This window comes from Lonchura striata, chromosome Z (assembly GCF_046129695.1).
Source record: "Lonchura striata isolate bLonStr1 chromosome Z, bLonStr1.mat, whole genome shotgun sequence".
In the NCBI taxonomy this organism is placed as follows: Eukaryota; Metazoa; Chordata; class Aves; order Passeriformes; family Estrildidae; genus Lonchura; species Lonchura striata.
In genome coordinates this window covers 32,446,127-32,465,192 of record NC_134642.1, presented here as the reverse complement: position 1 = coordinate 32,465,192, position 19,066 = coordinate 32,446,127, and the positions used below count along the sequence as shown (strand labels likewise).

The 19,066-nt window shown below is 38.5% G+C and overlaps 1 protein-coding gene across 3 annotated transcripts in view; it reads right to left on the bottom strand.

The window, feature by feature from the left end:
- ARL15 (ARF like GTPase 15) overlaps window positions 1-18,361 on the bottom strand; it is a 222,090-nt gene extending 203,729 nt beyond the window's left edge. Inside the window, exons 1-4 of one of the 3 annotated variants that reach the window (XM_021553870.2) lie at window positions 18,254-18,309; window positions 9,243-9,258; window positions 7,319-7,409; window positions 6,686-6,742 (exon numbers count right to left, since the gene is read on the bottom strand). In XM_021553870.2, coding sequence (XP_021409545.2) covers window positions 6,686-6,739 — 54 coding nt within the window. In that variant the 5' untranslated portion in view covers window positions 6,740-6,742; window positions 7,319-7,409; window positions 9,243-9,258; window positions 18,254-18,309. Of the gene's footprint in view, window positions 1-6,685; window positions 6,743-7,318; window positions 7,410-9,242; window positions 9,259-18,253 lie in introns of all 3 variants that reach the window. The other 2 variants (XM_021553871.2, XM_021553872.2) reach the window with 2 other exon arrangements.
- Between the last annotated feature and the right edge of the window lie 705 nt (window positions 18,362-19,066).

Sequence of the window (19,066 nt, the reverse complement as noted above, 5' to 3'; positions counted from 1 at the left end):
CAGTAAATGAGTCAAAAAGGATTTTGAAAATGCACATGCTGGAATTTTTTGGGTTGTCCTGTGCAGCAACAGAAGTTTGACTCACTGTTCCTTGCAGGTCCCTTCCAACACAGGACATTCCATGATAAAATAATTGCATGACAAATAATTTGTGTCAGTGAGGTTTTGAAGACACCAGAAACAAGGTAGATCTAGAACATTCACTGGTAGCATTAAATAAAGCTTAAAAAAAATCAAGTTGTAAGTTTGGGAAGACCTGGGACAAACACGGCTGCAAACAGAGGTACTAGATTTTTGCCTGCGTTGACACAGAAAATTGTGACAATACCAGAAACAGAATTTTAAAATCTTGGTTACAACACTCTATGTCATAACTGTATGGAGCTTTGCTTTCCCTGACAAAAGATATTCTTATACCACTTCTTACATTTTTACCATTTCCTAAAGGTCTATTGCCCAAAATGGCATTTGAGATCTAGTAACACATACTTAAGAGCTTCCTTTTGAAATTAAGGTACATATAGTCATAGGAGTGGAATCATAATGACATTTATGACATCTATTAAACATTGTTGCTTTCTACTCTTAAACAACATAATACCCAGCAATATAAACACAGTAAAAATTCAATATAGTTTTGTACTATATAAATCCTTGCCATAAAATGAAATGGCACTCAAAAGTTTTCATATGATAAAATATAACTAGCTTTATGATTTGTATGCAATATAATCAAATTTATCAAAACACAAATACTGTAATAGAAGACAAATCTAAAAGCACTATTTACTTTAAAAGGCTCTAAAAGATGCTGTAGAACAGCCTTTCCAAAATCATTTATGGATTTAATTACAAATGAATACAATCTTAAACAACTTTCAAGTCAGAAGACTATAATTATAAAGAAGCTGTAGCAACAGATATTCAGCAAACAACTTTGAAAATTAAGTTCAACACCTAGGCAAACATCTTCAACTTTAGGGAGAGAAGAAAAATTAAAAACACTATGGATATACGTATAGTGATGGTAAGAATTAAAAGTGTCTTTCTACCAAAAAGAAAAACTAACTCATTAACAGATTCATTTTTGTGGCATTTGATGCATTTCCTTTTCTTTTTTAGTCTACTGTCCACTTGTATGACTTCTTCCCTTAACAGATACCTATTCTTGAGCAAACACAGGATGTCTTCAGAAAACAGCTGAACTATTTACAGTAGCAATCATAATAGTAACTTATTATTGATGGCCTCAGGATACAGTGCATGCATGTTCACAGGAAAAAGCAATCTTCTCTCACTCTAAGACTAACAGACAATTTTCAAGCTCACAGAACAAAAGTTTAGGAGCTGCAGAACAAACTTTTCACACTTCTGCTGTAATATGGAGTCTTGTGAAAGATGCAATTATTCTGCAAGCTTAATTTCTAGTGGTCTGCGGTTGTCCAATTCCTACTAAAGGCAAATACAGACTAACAACAAATACTCTACAACTCACACACAAAAGCAACACAGTTTTTGGCAAGATTATGACTAATAAAAAACCAGAACAATAAAAAAATCCTGCAGCTACATGCAAAACATTATGAGTGATACATATTACTGTTCTTCCCTATTTCCACTTCCAGATCACCTATTAGATTCTTACTTATCCAGCTGTACAAAGTAGAGGATATGACTGCATGCGCATAGAAGCAGGACATGCAACTTTGATCCTAATCACAGGGAGCTTGCTTTTCATCACAACTTAGAATTGCCCAGTCAGGAATCCTTGTAAATCAATTTGCTCTTCTGCACATCTCATTGTTATGCATGGTCCCAACCACAGGATTACAGAATGCGAAAGAAAAAATTCACTTTCACTGAAAAGTGACTTGTAGTTTTTTCACCTGCTCAATAATTCAAATGATACAGTGAACTAATAGATATTCAATTTGCCACTAATTCAACATTAGTTGAATCCCCTGCTGTCTTTCAAAGTCCACAATCTGAGGGCACCTCTGTTTTCAAACAGATCATTTTTTCATAGGAAACTGTCTGAATTTTGAATATTTTTACTTTGCAATGTACTTACAAATTATCTCTAAAACTACTATATTAAATTATTTTTTCCTTTTGTAATTAAAGAGGCTACTTTGAAAACTACACCAAAAAAAGGATGCTCAGCAGAGACCATCAGAAAAATTCCATGTTCATACCATCACCCCCCTGAGCCTAACAAGAGTAGTTTATTTTCCATGTGGAGCACCATGAAGGCAAATACAAAATTTTGACAACAAATTACACAACTGTTTTCTGGACAGGCAGCAAGAATGAGTATTAGGAATCCTGACTTCGAAAGGGAAGAAGCAAAACAGCGCTTATGTACAGGATAACTAACACCACAGCTTTGATAAATGCAAACTGAACAACATTCTGTTGGAATAGAAAATATTTGAGCCTTTTGTAATGATGATCTGGGCTTTTCCTTTTGTCCTCCCTAAAGCTAATGGCCTGTGGAACAACACTGCTGTTCTCTAGAGCAGGGAAGAGCCATGGACAGTAGAGACAAATCAGATGTAACAAAACCTGTATTCATGAAGTCCCTAGCCAGGACAAAGCTCTATTCCAACTTGCAAGTTTGCCCAATGGAGATTCTGACAAAAATTAACAGGCTAATTTGGCAAACCATACCTTTTCCAGTGAAATCTATTACTAATTGTCAGAGGTTCTCAAAGACCTGGAAATGCAGTGTATGTCACTGAGTAGCCCAGGGAAGCAATGCTGTCCCAGCAGCTTTGGCTGCACCAAGCTGCTGAGCTCTTTCGGCAGGTAACATGAGCTCTGACCACAAGGACAGACTTTCAGCAATGTCAGCACAGTTCACTTTAACCAATAAACTCTGTAGAGAAAAAGGGGAAAAGAATTGTATTCTGATCCACACTCCTGGCCCACTCTTGATGCTCTCCCCTTTCACCTGACTTTACTTTCCTCATTTGAAAAAATGTTACAACTGTTCTTTATTTCAGGAAAAGTAGAAAAGAAAGTCTCAGCTCATAGTACAAAACCCTTAATATATCTAACATTCATACACACAGAGTGACGCACACATCAGGACAGTCTGCCCTGCTTTCACCTGTTTAGGTTGGTAGCAACACAAATCACAACTAGCATGGCTCAGGCAGCTTGACTACAGGCTTGCAACAACAAAGCAGGCACAGTCCCACCAATAAAAGTCACTGCCAGGACTGGAGTGACAGCAAGAACCTTTCACTTAAGGCTGGAAGTTAAAAACATTTAGACCCTTCCTTTCCAACAGACTGTCGACAGAATATCAGCATTGACTGTGAATGGAATTATCTACATTTCCCCAAGGGTAGCACAAAAAAGGACTTTTTCCTGCTGCACTTTAGTGCTTTTGTTTTGCTGCTCATGTCAAGGACATGACATGGGAAAGGGAGGAGTAGACAGGATATGCTATATGAACACTGTTATTACTTTAACTTAGTATTTTCCAATGGGAAACCATGTCAGGGAGGGGAAGAGAATCATAGGAAGCTTTCCACACTCTAAGTCAGAAGCCGGCTCCAGAAAACTCCCAGGCATGTTCCCATGATTACCTCCTATTTCATGGCTGCCTTTAGTTGTTGGCTTAATTGATTTCTCTTCTTTTAAGAGCTTCCTCTCCACCACTTCATAAGTAAATGCTATTTCTGTTTTGTTCTAACATCAGACAAATTCCTTAGTACAACAGCTGATTCCAGCCAAACCATTTCAAGACATGAATTTATCATTATAAACAAAGACAAATGTAAGTAAGTCCAAAGTAAATCAGAAAACTAAAAGCATATTTGTATTGTTTACTATACTGACCATATACAAACTATAGCAAGCAAAGCTGTAAAAATGCAAAATTTATTCCCACTTCTCATTGCATTCAAATTCAAACTAAGAGGCTTCTAAAACTAAGATATTGGTTATTCATGATTTTCAGGAAGATGCCAGCATTAATGCAATGCTGCCACAGTGCATTACTTTTGCCATACCAAACATTTGAAAGCAGAAAGAGCTACAGTGAGCTTTTTGTTATCTTTGTGTTGCTTTGAAACAAATTTATCTATTGATAATAGATAAATATTTTTAAATTTATAGATAAATAATAGACAAATATTTTTGAAACCAAGAAAAACTAAACAGAAACATCTATCAAATTCAGACCCCTACAAATATCTATATAGTTTTCATAATAACCACCTCTGCTTTTCTCTTTCTCCCTTAAAGGGTATACACTTTAAAAATAATCTCATCTACTTAATTCACCTGAAATAGGCATTACATCTCCTCCTGTATTCTTGCAAAGATACAGGTTTTCTCCTTGCTGAAGGCAGCACAGGTTGTTTTGCCATAGATCACCATATAAACTCTTCCCCCATCTCATAATCTGTACATTCCATAAAAACAGGAAGCCTATTTAATGGTGTAGTACAGTTGATTTAATGAGTGCTTTAGAGTGCTACTGATAAGCAGCTTGATAACAGACTAACAGTTGAGATATCTGTAGTCCAAAGGACTAAGAGCCTTACTTGCAGCATTGTACCATGAGGACATGCAGAACAGGAAGTATCCAAGTACCTCAGTACAAGCTGAACACATGGTGCTGCTAAGGACTACCATCTGAGAGACTGCTTAGATTTGGATAAAAATCAATCAGCTAGCAAACAAAATCAACTGAATCTGCAAAATAGCACACAGCAGAAAGCACAAAACCCAAAGAATTAGTTAGAAGGGAAATACAAACTGGAGTTTTGTGGAGGTTTGCTTCTTGACATTCTTGACATGGAGCACTCAATACCTGACAGCTGCCAGACTTCTGACACACCTGAGCAACAAATCCAGTGACAGTTACAAGCACAATCAGGGTATGATGCACAGGCAGAAGCTATCATACTATGTTTCTGCACAGCTCTCATGTCAGCAGGCCTCTCTGTTTACTATTACACCACAACTGTACAAACCTACTCTTCAGTCAGATCATCTCACCTTTGCAACGACAGTCAGAAACTCACCTTTGCAATGACAGGCATTTTATGTAAGCAAGTACTCTCTGCAGCCAGCATTTTCCTAAAGGAACTATTTTAGCCTTCAAATGCACTTTACATGGCATGCTCTGCCTGATACACTGTGGCCATAACACTGCATCTCCAGATGCTCTGAAGCCTAGTCATCATCCTCCTCACTATCCTCCCTTAAGTACCAGCAGTCATTGAAATAAATTTCTTTCAGCATTTTAATAAATGACACAAGCTGGCTTTATTTTTCAATTTTAAACATTTGATAAAATTAAATATTTTGCTGCCCAAAATGTCAGAGATACCAGTTACTCAGCTATCACTATAACTGCAGCTACCACAACTTAGCAGAGCACTCTAGCATACAGATTAACACTTGACCTATTTTAAACTAAAACAGAACTGATTACTGTCAGAGATGTACTACATTTTACCTTCTCCTACCCAGGTCTGAAATACACATATATTTATACTTGGACATTCTCTCAAATGAATTTGAGCAGCTTACTCTAGCCTCTAAAGAGCTAGCAGACCATTTGAGTACCTTGCAACCATTGAAACCTCAGACTGTAACCCTCCCTGATCCTTAAGACAGGGATCTTACTGTGCGATTCTTATCACACAGTAATTTTTAGACAGAAAGTAATTTTTATACAGGAAGTCTTCCTAAGAAATTTAAATACCATAAGGAAATGTGCCTTTGACTCCTCTTTTTCTACCATTTAAAGCAGACAAATATAATGGGAAAAAAACCCCAAGCAGATATTAAATACTACCTGGAACCAAATTCTGTGAACAAAAGCAAATGTTAAGCTTTGAGATTCTGTCCTCATGTAAGACCTACTGATGGCACATAGCACACATCACTGTTGTTCAAAACTCACCTATACTTTTGACTGTATGAAGTGGTACATTCCAGACTTCCTCCTGAAAAGTGTTAACATCAGGAGCAGCATTCCCACTCCAAAAGCTCCAGGTTATGAAGCATGATTTGAGCAATCAAGTCTTACGCACTGTGTAAGCTCTGTTTCCAGTACATTATTGTAAAGTATTAATTAAATTTAATTTCTACAAAACCCCATTCATCTAGCTATTCTCATTATTAAGTAGAACAATTGTGAGCAGAAAAAAAATGCTAATATATTTGGGACACATAACTGAAGTAAACTTCTTATTTCTTTTATATAAGGTTTGCTAATTTTAACTTAAAAGCATTTCTAAAATGTTAAGGCTCCCCAGACAAAATTTAAAATATGTGCATTTAGCTAACATGTTTTAATATGTGACATTACTCAAACACAGATATTTAATGGCAAATGTATATAAACCCTCCAGCAATTACATTATGCAAGAATTTTCAGCAACTGATGCCCATGAATTCTAAATTTTCTTACACCTCAAGAGGCTGGCTGAATTTTTCTTTACCTTTTTTTAACTAGAGTGAAGGATACTTCTCTTCTGGTTTTAGTAAATCTTTGAAAGGACAAAAATCTACTGTAGTTTGTTTATGCAAACTAGCATGACAAATCCCTGCTGCTATCTGCATTACTTCAATCCAATCTTAAAAAACTTAAGTAACTTCTTTTCACTCAAATGGCATTAACACTAACAAAAAATACTTAGTTAGAACATTGCCTTACCGTGTAAATGCCAATTCTACAAACAGCAAATGAGAGCTGGATACATTCAGACATAGTCTAAAGGAATTAAAATAAAGACATTATCAAGAATGCTATTATTAAGAACTACTTTTCTTCCCATCTCTCCCCTCTCCCCTGAAAGCAACACCTTCTTCAAGGCTGTATTAAACAACCTTAGAAAAATGCCATATAAATTCAGGTTATACAGAAACACACTACCTTTCATACAGAAGCAGCTAAGTGTAGAGGTGTCAACACTTTCACACTCACTAGTTCAGCATATCATTACAGGTCTCAAATTAATGATCACACAAATACCTGTACACAACATTGATGATTTGCATGTAAGCTTTCAGTCTCATTTATTTTAATCTGTTCTGATTTAAAAACAATCTGCAAGAATCATTTTAATAGAGTGCTTTTTGGTCTCATAGTGGACTATAAAGAGCTACTGCGTTTATGTTTTTCTCTCCCTTTACCAGCACTGAAATTGCCTTCCTCTATATACCAGAATAATGCATATAATTTAGCATTTGCACATTTCTGGAGCCTTATTGCTTTAGTTTTCTGAAGGAGAACATGGAAATAGAACATTTTATTTAAACTGGGAATAATTATATTAAAAATTTTTACCCTCAACTTGCTCAACTTCCAATCTGCTGTGATGCCACAATTCTATGTCTTCTGCAGTCACCCAGCGAGGCTGAGGATGGACTACGAATTTCTGATGAAACAGATGAAAAACACCTTCTTTAATCAGCACAACAAAGCCAGAAAATAAATGTAGCTCTCCAACACCAAAATAAAAACTACTGTATGTTTGCTATATTTCCTATACAACTATGTAAAATAAACTAAGGTTACAATTATTTATTCAGAAGAGTAATTGAGGAATTACTTTTATATAAGGTATTTGAAAGACAAAACAAAGCCTTCAGGTAGAACATTTTCATTACACGTTTAAGAAGTTCACACATAATCTAAGATAAAGTGTTGGGTGATATAGACTTCAAACATATCAGACAAAACATCTTTTCAGCATCTGCTTTCTAATTTCTCCCTCCCTCCAAAAACAAAAAATTGAATTGAAATACCCATTCAATTAGAATTGGGATTAAAAAAAAAAACAAACAAACAAACAAAAAAAACCCAGATCTTATTAATTACAAGTAATAAAAAAAATGTGTAGCAACATTTTTCTTTTGCTGTTAACTGTTATATCTAAATTTTAAACAAACAGTATTTCACTGAAATGTCTGAAAGTCAAAAAGCACAGCACAAAAACCTGAAAACAAACTTCAGCACAATTGATTTTCATTTCTTCCTGGAGGTAATCTAGCATGCTATTAATGACAAGGAGATGCTGACTTGAAACATCTCTTCAGTTTAAGGAGATTTTTTTTTCAGCTTTAAGACCAAACATCCAAGTCTATCTCTTGTGCTCTGAGCTTCTCCCAGACAGAAAAAATTGACAAAGAAATAGGAACTGACTTCAAGTAATCCTAGAGTTACACAAAGTGGTGGGGCGGGATCATAAACTATACCCCTCTTGACAGTATTTGCAGACCTTGTTCCAAAGGTTCCAGGGATAGATGACTTCCCCAAGCAATTTAGTCCAGTGCTTCATTACCCTTTCTACTAGAAAGTTTCCTAATGTTTAACCTTGGTCTGTGGCAATTTAAGCCCATACTTAAACACCAGATGATACACTGAATGATTTGCATTTTCAGTATCCTGGCAGAACCTATGTTGCTGGCAGACACAAGTTTATGTACAAAGTAAATTATTATTTCAGCTTGCAAGAGAAGTGAACATGCAGCAGCAGCAAACCATTATAGCTTCTCCATGTACACAGTTCGCTTTTATTCTAGACAAGCACAGCATTATGAACTGTTTTCTTTTTCTTATTTTTTGTTCACTACTTCCAGGCTATGCATTACTGGGAGAACTAAGCTGCAGTTCAAATTCTCCAGCAAGCCCCTGTAGACCTTTGCTTCAGCAGAAAAAACAACCTACATCCCATATTACCTTACTTAACCATTGTTTGGTTTGCTACTGTTAACAGTCCAAAACCACTGGCTGTTTTTATTATTACACAGCATGAATTCTGTCACATACAGTACTGATTAATATTTCCCTTATGCATTTCCCAGTGAAATATTAAGATAATCCCTTCTTCAAGCCTCCAAGATAATGCTTATAAACTATATTCTATTGTGGTAAAAATGGTCATTAAATCCAACACTACTATTAATATCTATTACATTCACTTACCCTTTCTTCTGAAAATTTACATTCCCTCCCCAGAAGTATTTCAGTTTAATCCTTGAAAAACTGACAAGAATTGCTTTAAATAATTAAAAGTTTAGTGATACTAGCCTTCAGACTATTAGTGTGAACACTTTGAATTAAGATATAGTTGATAATCTGTTGCTGCAATGGCGAGTTTACTCTTGATACTTGTAATCTTTCATTACTTTGGTTGTGCAACTCACTTGGGACCATACAATTGGGCAACAAAATGATTGTTGGAAAAATTACACAGTAATTTACTTACAGTTTATTGTTGCTTTCTGAAAGGATTTTACACGGTAAGCATGAAAATAAAAGAAAAAAATGTAAAAATATACCTACAAATACTATGAAAGATACCTTGTTTGACACAATTCTACAAAGACTAATTCTTTACAGATGTGATTTCACATGTCTAAACCAAAAAACTGAGTCATCAGATCAAATATGTCAAACAATATATGCATGCATCTCTGCCAAAAAGCACTCTTCTGCCTGGGCAAAGGGTCATCTCACAAACATTAAATAATTTCTCCTACTGGAAAGCAAACTTATGGCTAACTTTCCTATTCACCCAAGACTTTGTTATTTTAATCATACCTTGTAAAAATGCGGCTGTTTATAGTGACTTAGAAAGATGTCTGCCCTGCAGCTGTTCAACATTCACAACAAGCTCTGTCCATTTTTTCAAGTATTCAGCTATCAGTACAAATATCAGTAAAAAGCAATTTCAGTACTTGGTGTTTTAAAAAAATCTCATTCAGCTCTGACACAGGCACAGAGTCTGCAACTCACTAAGCCATTGTTTTAAATATCTATTTTGTCAGCAAATACAGTATTAAATCCCTACTCATAATATTTACAAGAGACCAGATTTTGAAAAGATTAATTAGAGCATGTTCTGCAACTGATGACTTCAAGCACTGAGTTGAAAGCATTAGCCTCAAGAACCTTGGTGGGCAAAAGGAGAGATTGATCCTAATCAAGTTCTCACGAAAAAATCAAAAGGCTCAACACCTGACAGAACTGCAGGAGCCAGTCAATTCTGCCACCCAGCAGAAATGTTCACCTCGACCTCAGCTCACTCTGACATAAACCTAAATAAATCACAGCATTGAATACAGCTCCAAGACCACAAAAACAGAAAGTAAAACAAGAAAGGAAGATATTAGAAGTTTTTTTTTCTGGTGATAAGTTTCTTCAATACACTTAAGATCAAGGCACACTTCTGCTCATTTATAATGAAGTGATACAATCCAGTAACCACTTGGAATTGCTGGATCTTCCAGGCAAAATTTTTCCACCTCTACACTTATCTGCATATTTTTCAGTGTATAAAATTACAAAAAATTAGTAATACAAGTGTATAAAATATGCAGGTTTTAAGGTACCTTTAAATATGAAGCCTGAAACAAATACCCAGTGCTTATGTGTTGTAAGGAACACGTGGGTAGCCAAAAAGTACACACAACAATACTACAGTAAAGGTAGCAGGAACTTTGATCAGAACTGCTGTTTGCTAACCTTGTGTATTGAACTCCAACTAGTAACTCCAAGGCTCCCCTTTCTGCACAAGATGTCACAGCCCTCTAGTACAGTCTATTAATAACATTTCTAATTTAAACACCCAAATTCTTTTTAATACTGTTCTCAAGGATAAAAGACACAGAAAATATTTTCATATTCACCTTTAATGCTGAATAATTAGATTTCTAAAATACCAATCTTCTTGTACCTAATCATTAGAAAAATAAATCTCAGTTTAGAGACTAGAAAAAACTTCATGTTGATGGAAAAGCAATGATATGCGAACAGGAAATAGGACTAGATCCAAGAACTCTCTTGTCATCATAAAAAGTAATCAAGTGGATGCATCAGAGAACAATGCTCTCCTCTCTTTTAGCAATATTCTCAGTAGAACAGTTTTCCATGACTGTTTCCAGGACTGCAGTGGCTCAGGCAGTGAAAGATACTGATTAGCCAGTAGAAAATTAATAGCTGCAAGAACAGGATAGACATTTCTCAATAATTCTGGACCTTTTCTCCAGTCTTGCTGAAACCTGAAATTATGCAAGTTTCTAGGCAAGAAGAAAGTACTAGGAAAAGAGATCACTCATTGTAGAGTGCATCATCTCTCTACACAGGTTGTCTATACAGTTTCAGGTTCACTCAGTGTTGTGAGCCCTACATAAGAAGTTATACATTTGTTAAAATACAGATGTCAGAAAGTCAATAGTCTTTCTTCATACATCAAGGCAGTACTTCCAAGCAGAAGGAATCTGTTAGCTACATGATCCTGGAGCAGATTAAGTATCTTCATCAATACCTCTGAATTAAAATGTCTCACCTCCTATGCACTCAACACAATTCTGATTACATCAGACAGCACTCCTGGACACCACTCAGAATATCTTAATTTTCCAACTGCAATTTCCTGTTCCAAAACTGACTCTAGATTCCTCCTCAATGAGAGGAATAATGGATGTCTTTAGTCCACAGCAAAGCATCAGGATATCCAGCGAATCATACCCCATGGACCTATCCTTGTGTTCCAGTAATCACAACTTCAGGATTTCCTACTATCATATCTGAACATCACGTTTAATACCACCCACAATGGACCTGTCTTTGAAGACACTGTACAAATTCCTGGTCTACTCATTTTCACATCCCTAACATTATTGTAAAAGAGAGAAATCACCTACACTCACATGAAAACACAGTTCCTAGATTATAATTTTGAGTTCTTCTATACGGGAAAAATTGCTTATTGCCTAATCTCTTTCTGATTTCAAAGATATCTAGTATATTACCTCCTCATACCAGTCAGCTATCTTTTCTTCAGACTGAAGGACTGTAACTACTTATCTCTGCTTGTTTGGAAGAAATTGCTTTTCTTCAATTACCACATCATCCTTCTCTGCATTTTCTTTAGTTTTTCAATACTCTTCCTGAGATGATGCAAGCAGAAATGCAGCATGCTTACATTTCAACAGTGTAAAAATGAGATCTTTCCCTCTTTTTCTTTCTTAATCCTCTAAATTTGTTGACAGACGCCTGAGTTGAGATGACATTTTAAAGAAGGAGCCTCATTCCCTTTCCTGAGTACTGATGGTATTTTAGGGCCTATCCATGCATCTGTACTGCCATGTGACTTCTTCTAAAAATATATGCAATTTTGCATGTGTCAACACTGAATTTCATCTGCCATTTTGTTACGAATATCAAAAGAGGTACTAGATTTTTTTTCCTGGGTTCAACATGCATTCTAAATATTTGTCCCTGCATCAGCCCATCCAAAGCATATGTAACTAAACACAAATATGAAATTCCCTTGTAATCTCTGCATTCACTTTTCCCTCATATTCACTGCCAGAGTTGTCCTCTCAATGCTCATTTGTATTTATCATAAAATTTGTATTACAGATTACAAAATTATTACTTCATTTTTAATTGTTTTTAAGTTTTTCACCTCTATTAGTGTCAAAAATCATATCAAGGAAGACTAAGCAATTACTGTTGTAAAAGCTAATAAAATGTGGAAAACAGATGTTTCTTCCATACAAAAGCTCCAAGTCATAATAAAAAAAAAGAAATCTGCAAACTTACTTCCCCCATATCAACAGCTCCTAGTGGATTTTGGATGTCATCTTGCTTACTCAGACTCTCCAATGCCAAAAGCTAATGTGGGTCCTGTGAACAAATTTCTCTTCTCTTGCTCCACCAAAACATACAGCAGAGCATCAATGATTCATGCTCTTCCTACTTTTTGTTCTTCTAAGCGCAAAGCTGTAGGGCAGGACTGCATCTAGCATAAGAGCACTTGTCAGCTACATTTCCTGATTTGTGTCTCTTCCTCAGAAGGAACTTACACACTCATTGGCAATTAATTTAGTCATCTTACCAGGTTATCAGAGAGAAAAAATAAATTCTGTAGGTTGAAGAGCTCTGGCATGAGATGAGCCATCTTTTATTAGATTACAAATACCCTACTTATGTCCACATGGACTTTTATATAGTCACAGTCAGACAGTTCGCCCTTCAGAAAATTATCCTGCAAACACAGTGAAAAACACCAAAACCAACATACTGCAGAGCAGCACAAAAGAGAGAGCCAAAACACAAAGAAGCACAAGATTTTAAATATTGTTGTGGGTTTTTTTTCTTAGGGCTTTACAGTTCTTTGGGCACACATTTGTGGTTTTAAACTAAACTAAAAATGCTTATTTTATTAATGGAGAGCTAATATCCTCATACAATCACAAAACTTCAGAACTCCATTTAAAAGAATAAACATCACAAGCTGGCAGAATTAAAAAACATGAGATGATGATACTGACAACAAGCCAAAAATGTTGATCAGCATGTGGTATTAGAAGGAATATTCTGTCCTTACCAAATGCAGTTATTCTCACTTACTAAAAGCTTGCATTTCTAACCTTTTGTGAAATTCATCAGCATGTTGCCTTGAAGCTTGGATGTCTGACTGAAGAATTCAGGAGAAGCACACTGCAGATCAACAGGTGTCATAGTACATAGCAAGAGCTGGAAGTGAAGACCAAGTACTCTTCCTACATACTTCAGATGCTAGTTCTGATCTAGGCCTGTGGTGTAAAACCCATTAGTGAAGTAAACCTTTCAATCTGGTTTCATTTGAAAAGTATTAAATGCATGTCATCTGTGATCATTCTGCAATGCAAACCTACAACCACAAGCATCACCTCCTTCAATTAAAAGATTTACAGCTGATCCAAACACTAATACAGTTACATGCACCTTAAAGCTGTTGTTTTCTTTCCTGCATTCAGCTGTATCTTTATTTTGAAACAACCATCAGACCCCTTATCCTTGTGTCCAATCAACTTCCCAAACTGAAGGGAGGATAATAAAATAAAAGCCCTTGTGCTCTACAGAATGTGTAAATTTTCAAGGCGGTTATAGCTGATATATCAGTCAACATAGAGCCCAAATAATCCTTATTGTTATGTGACAAAAGACAAAATTCCTATGAGGGGGGTGTTCAGCAAACAGTAAGAGGACTTGGCCCTATGCATAGACCGTGGCTGCTCATGTTGCAGGCAATGTATCCAAGTCACACATAAGCCTCAGAAGAAAAATACAGACTTGCTAGTATGGACCTTAACCCATTTCTCCTTATTCAAAGGACAACACCTACAGGTTTACAAAGTTTTGGTGAGGTAAAACTCTTACCTTCAAACATATGCCTCTCTAACACATTTGTGATGTGAGAAAAAATGTTTTCTATGACCTGCAGATACCAAACAATGAAACTGGCAACAGCAATGGAAAGACGGGATCTGCAGTATACCAGAATCACTAAGTGATATTGATCTATCCCATATTGCCACTTTCTGAATATAATCTGTCCAATTAAAGAATCTAACTATTTAAAAGAAAGGTCTTACAAGTAAGCAGCCCAAGAAAGAAAAGTTGCTCAAAAACATTTAATTTTTTTTAGTATCACCTAACACTTTAAGAACACCATTTGGATACTTATACCAATTGGATACAAATGGATACTTAATCCATTTGGATTATGCAGCTTCCTCCAAGATTTTGTTTGAACACTATCTACAATGTGAGGTCAAACAAACTGTTCAGAAGCAAAGCAGAAATTCTTAAAACACTTCAAGACCTATTCACATATTCATCTAAAATTCAAAAAATTAATTGAATTTACTAAAACACTTACTAAATTTTAGATTTCATGTGCATGCATACTGGAGCAAAATATTTTGTATCTGCTAACAAGTGTACAAAGAACAACAAGAACCCACCCAAACTTGTTATAGTTAAAAGTAACCAATCCCCAACAAAGCAACAAGGATTCTAGCACACTAGGAGCATGCACTCTCTTGACATTGCAGAACCCATGATCCTGTTTAACTCCTCAGAAAAGTGACCAAAAAAATCGAAAAAAAAAAATTACTAAAGCTGATGTAGGTGATCATTGAAGAAGAGATATCTTCTATTTCAGGTCAGAATATGCTCTTCAATACCTGTCCAAGGAATATTTTTATCTACAACTAAGAGAGTACATAGTATCTTGGGATATAATTTATAGATAAGTTATCATAATAAAAATGCTAACAATACAAAATTAAAAAGCTTATTAATTTTTTATTATAAACCTCTTAGGCAGATACAAACACCTTTCTTTTGTGAAGAGACATTCAAATTTCTACATCACTTTCTCAAGCATTATTTAAAAATTCTACACAGATCAGGCTGCTACACTGAACAGAAGCATGTAGGAACTTCATCTAGTGCAGAGGATTCCACTGAAGAAGTGTATTTTGAAAGCCTACTCAGGAGCTTAAAAATCTGCATTGTAATTGCAGCACATAAGAAAAACCGAAGCCTTTTTATTGTTTTCTCACAAGTTCTCCAAGCAAGAACTATAAGACTGGTCACATGCCATGCTTTTCACAAGATGCATCATGGTGTAAAACTTCTTAAATTAAGCATAGTCTACTGAACAGAGGCCAACCAACACAAGTCTCTGAATACACTAAAATCCTTCCAGACATAATGTAGCAAGAATGAAGCTGAAGAAGGTTGCAGACAGTACTCTAGATTACGTAGTCACAAAAACCTACAAATCTACGTTGACACAGCTGTGTTCACATAGTATGTTTGAAAAGAGTTAACTAAATGCAAGCAGAACAACACATTTAAGTAAAAGGTTCCTCTGGGTGAAAATGTATTCTTTTTTAGAAGTTGGACTTGGCTTAGCCATGTTGATTTAAAAAAAAAAGAAAGAAAAACCACCACACCACTCCTAACATCATAACTATATCAACACAGAAATAAAAAAAGGCACCAGGTTGGAGAGCCTCTTCTAGCTATCAAAGATACAGAGGCCAGTGATACTTTTTTGTACAATGTAAAACTGCAAAAACAAACCAGAGCCTCACAGAAGATCCTTTTGTAATACCAATTTATTATCAAAGGGCATTAGCCATAAATCAAGGATCACAAGGAAGGCACTATGCAGGTTCTGGGCATCTGCCCATAAAAGTTTCAGGCCATAGCTCAAGCTGGCTCCAAATGGTTTTGAATGCTTTCAATAACCTGATAATATTGGAAGGTGCTTCAGATGTTCACTACTTCTTGGTATCTGCTTCTTAATGGAAAAAAGACATTTCCATCAATGTAGGTCCTATCCAGTTAAAATCAGGAAAAGAACCTTCCTATGCAAGTTTGGGAAGAGCTAGCTAGACTCTTCTGGCTAGAAGAGGGTAGACTCCTTGTGGAGATGCATTGACCCCTGAGTTCATGCAGCAACAAACCTGATCTCATCTATCCACATCTCCTTCCACTACACTCCCTCACTCAGCCCCACTGATAACCAGAACTCTGTCAAATACTCTGTCTCAGCACTTCTGCAAGAGGAAACAACTCATCCTTTGCTCTCTGCTTCACACTGCAAGCACAGGAGAAAACTTCACTGGCTGCAGGCCGCAACACAGGTACCCAACATGAGGAACCAGCAAAGAGACTTTCTGTTTGTGTTTTCATGCCCATATACGTGCAAGAACCCAACATAAATGCACAAAACACAAAATTCCTTAAAATGTATAGCTCTTTTTGCTATGGAAATAATGAGACAATTGTTCTACAGCTATAGATTAATATTTACACTGTAACTTGATAAAGAGTAGGCCCATCTTTATACCAGGGCAGACTGGGTACACAACTAGTTGCCTAACTGACCATCTTTTTTTTTTTTTTTTGGTTACAGCAGACTTTCTGAGGTGCCTGAACCTCATGATCTATGAGGGTTTTTTAGAACTGACACCAAAGAAGGCCACACAACAAAAATGAGGCAAATGACCTGCTGGAGAACAAGAGTCAGGGGAAGAAAAAAAAAAAAGTTGAGCTATTTAATCCCCACCCCTCTGTAGTTAATACAAAAACATCTTCTTAGTTTGCATGGCTTATTAAATTTATTGTTCTCAGAGTGGTTGGCCTTCCACACAACAGCCTGTAGCAATCACAAAGGTTCATGCAAGCATTTGAAAAAGTACAGAATGGCCAGTTTCATCTGGCCATAAGCTTATAAAGGGAAAAAAAAAACCTCAGAAACAGCTCCAGGCTCTCAAGGAACTATGAGGCTGCACTTGATACCCAGCAAGTTCATTATCAGTATTTCATTAACTAGGTTGTTAAAGAGAAGTCTGCCTACCATTTCTGCCACACAGAACTCATATTCTAGTGTCTCTATGTAGTATTCAAATTCAGAAAGGCAAGCCTAAAACATTTTTGGGGGTTGCAAGGCTCAATAAACCAAAATAAATCTTAGCTCCACAGACACAAGATTAGTGAAGTATTAATTGAACATATTGCTGGTTTAGTTAGCTGCCAGAAAATGAAAAGCCAGACACTGCATGCAGCTCTCATCTCAGCAAGGCAAATATTCTGCTCACTATAAAGAGCATCTCCAGAGATTCTGTTGCATATGTTGACCCTCTCTTGAAAGCCTACATCCATGAGCATTCCGAGTGAAAAAGTATGAATGATAGAGTCAAGATTCTGACTCCAAATACTTCCTGGTCGCACTTGACACCAACAACAAGCAGGGATGACCAGAAGATACCTGCTCTTCACTGCCCCAGCTGACGCTTCGCAGCACTTCACGGTGAAGGAGCGGGCACCAGTTCACAGTGCAGGACTCGAAGCAACAAGACTGGAGCAACGGGATGCCAGCCGGACTAGAGCCATGGGATGTGCTCGTTACGCCCCCCCACTGCTAGGCTGAAAAGACCAGGTAAGCGGGTACCACACTAAAACAAAGCCACCTGCTCATTAGCCAGCCGCGCCACAGGGTTTTTGTCCGCCGAGGGTGCGCGGATGAGTGCAAACACCAGCCACGATCCCAGTTGAGGTGCACGCCCGCGATACGATCTTTCACAGACGAATGAAGCCAATATTCATTAAAAAGCCATAAACACTACCCCCGAATACCAGCTGCCTGGGCGCTCGGCTGATCCCGTCCGCGGCAGCAATTTAGTTCACTGAAGCATGCCCTAAGCTCTAGCATTTAGGAAAAAAACAGCGACCCGGGTCACGGCTTCAGCGACCTAATAGCGGCCAAATGAGCGGGGCTCGGCCGCTTTATCGCCCGTTACCAGCCCGCCGGGCCGGGCGCGGCAGCGCGGCCGGACCCGGCTGCCCCCCGGCCCCGGGCTGCCCCCCACACCGACCCAGCCGCTCAGTAAAATGTCCGACGGTCCGCTGCCGCCTGGAACCTACCAGGTAATCCATGTACCGGAGCGGCGCCGGGCGCCGGGCTGCCGAGCTCTCTGCAGGGGCCGCGGGCGCCCGCCCGGCTGACAGCAGCGCTGGGCCGGCGGGGCAGCGGCGGCGCGGGGAAGCGGCGGGGCCGGCGGCGCGGGGCGCGGGCGCGGCGGGGCCGGGCGGGCGCGCCGGGGGCGGGCGGGGGGCGCGGGCGCTGCCCCGGCGGGCTGTCAGAGCCGCGCTGCCGCCCGCACCTCGCGGCGGAGGGAGCGGGCAGGGGCGGGCCGGGGCGGGACGCGCCGTCAGCTGATCGCACACGTGGGGGCGCGGCCGGGCCGCCCTTAAAGGCGTAGGCGCGCCGCGGCCGCGCGGGGCGGCTCTCGGGGCTGTGTTATCCCGCAGCCAAGCACATCAGAGGAGGGCAACGGGCTGCAGCGCCGAGTCCTGGGAGGAGCACCTGAGGGAGCTGGGCGTGTTTATCCTGGGGAAAAGGGGGCTCACGGGAGACCTTATCACTCTCTACAACTGCCTGAAAGGAGCCTGTGGCCAGGTGGGGGTTGGCCTCTTCTCCCAGGCTCCCAGTGACAGGACGAGAGGATATGGTGCTAAGCAGCCCCGGGGGTAGGGGGATTCAGTTGGACATTAGGAAGAAGTTCTTCACGGAAGGGGTGATTAGACACTAGAGTGGGCTGCCCAGGGAGGTTGAGTCACCGTCGCTGGGGGTGTTTGAGGAAAGACTGGACGTGGCACTTAGTGTCATGGTCACGTCCACTTAGTTGAGTCGTGGTGTTTGGTCACAGGTTGGACTCGATGCACTCATAGGTTTCT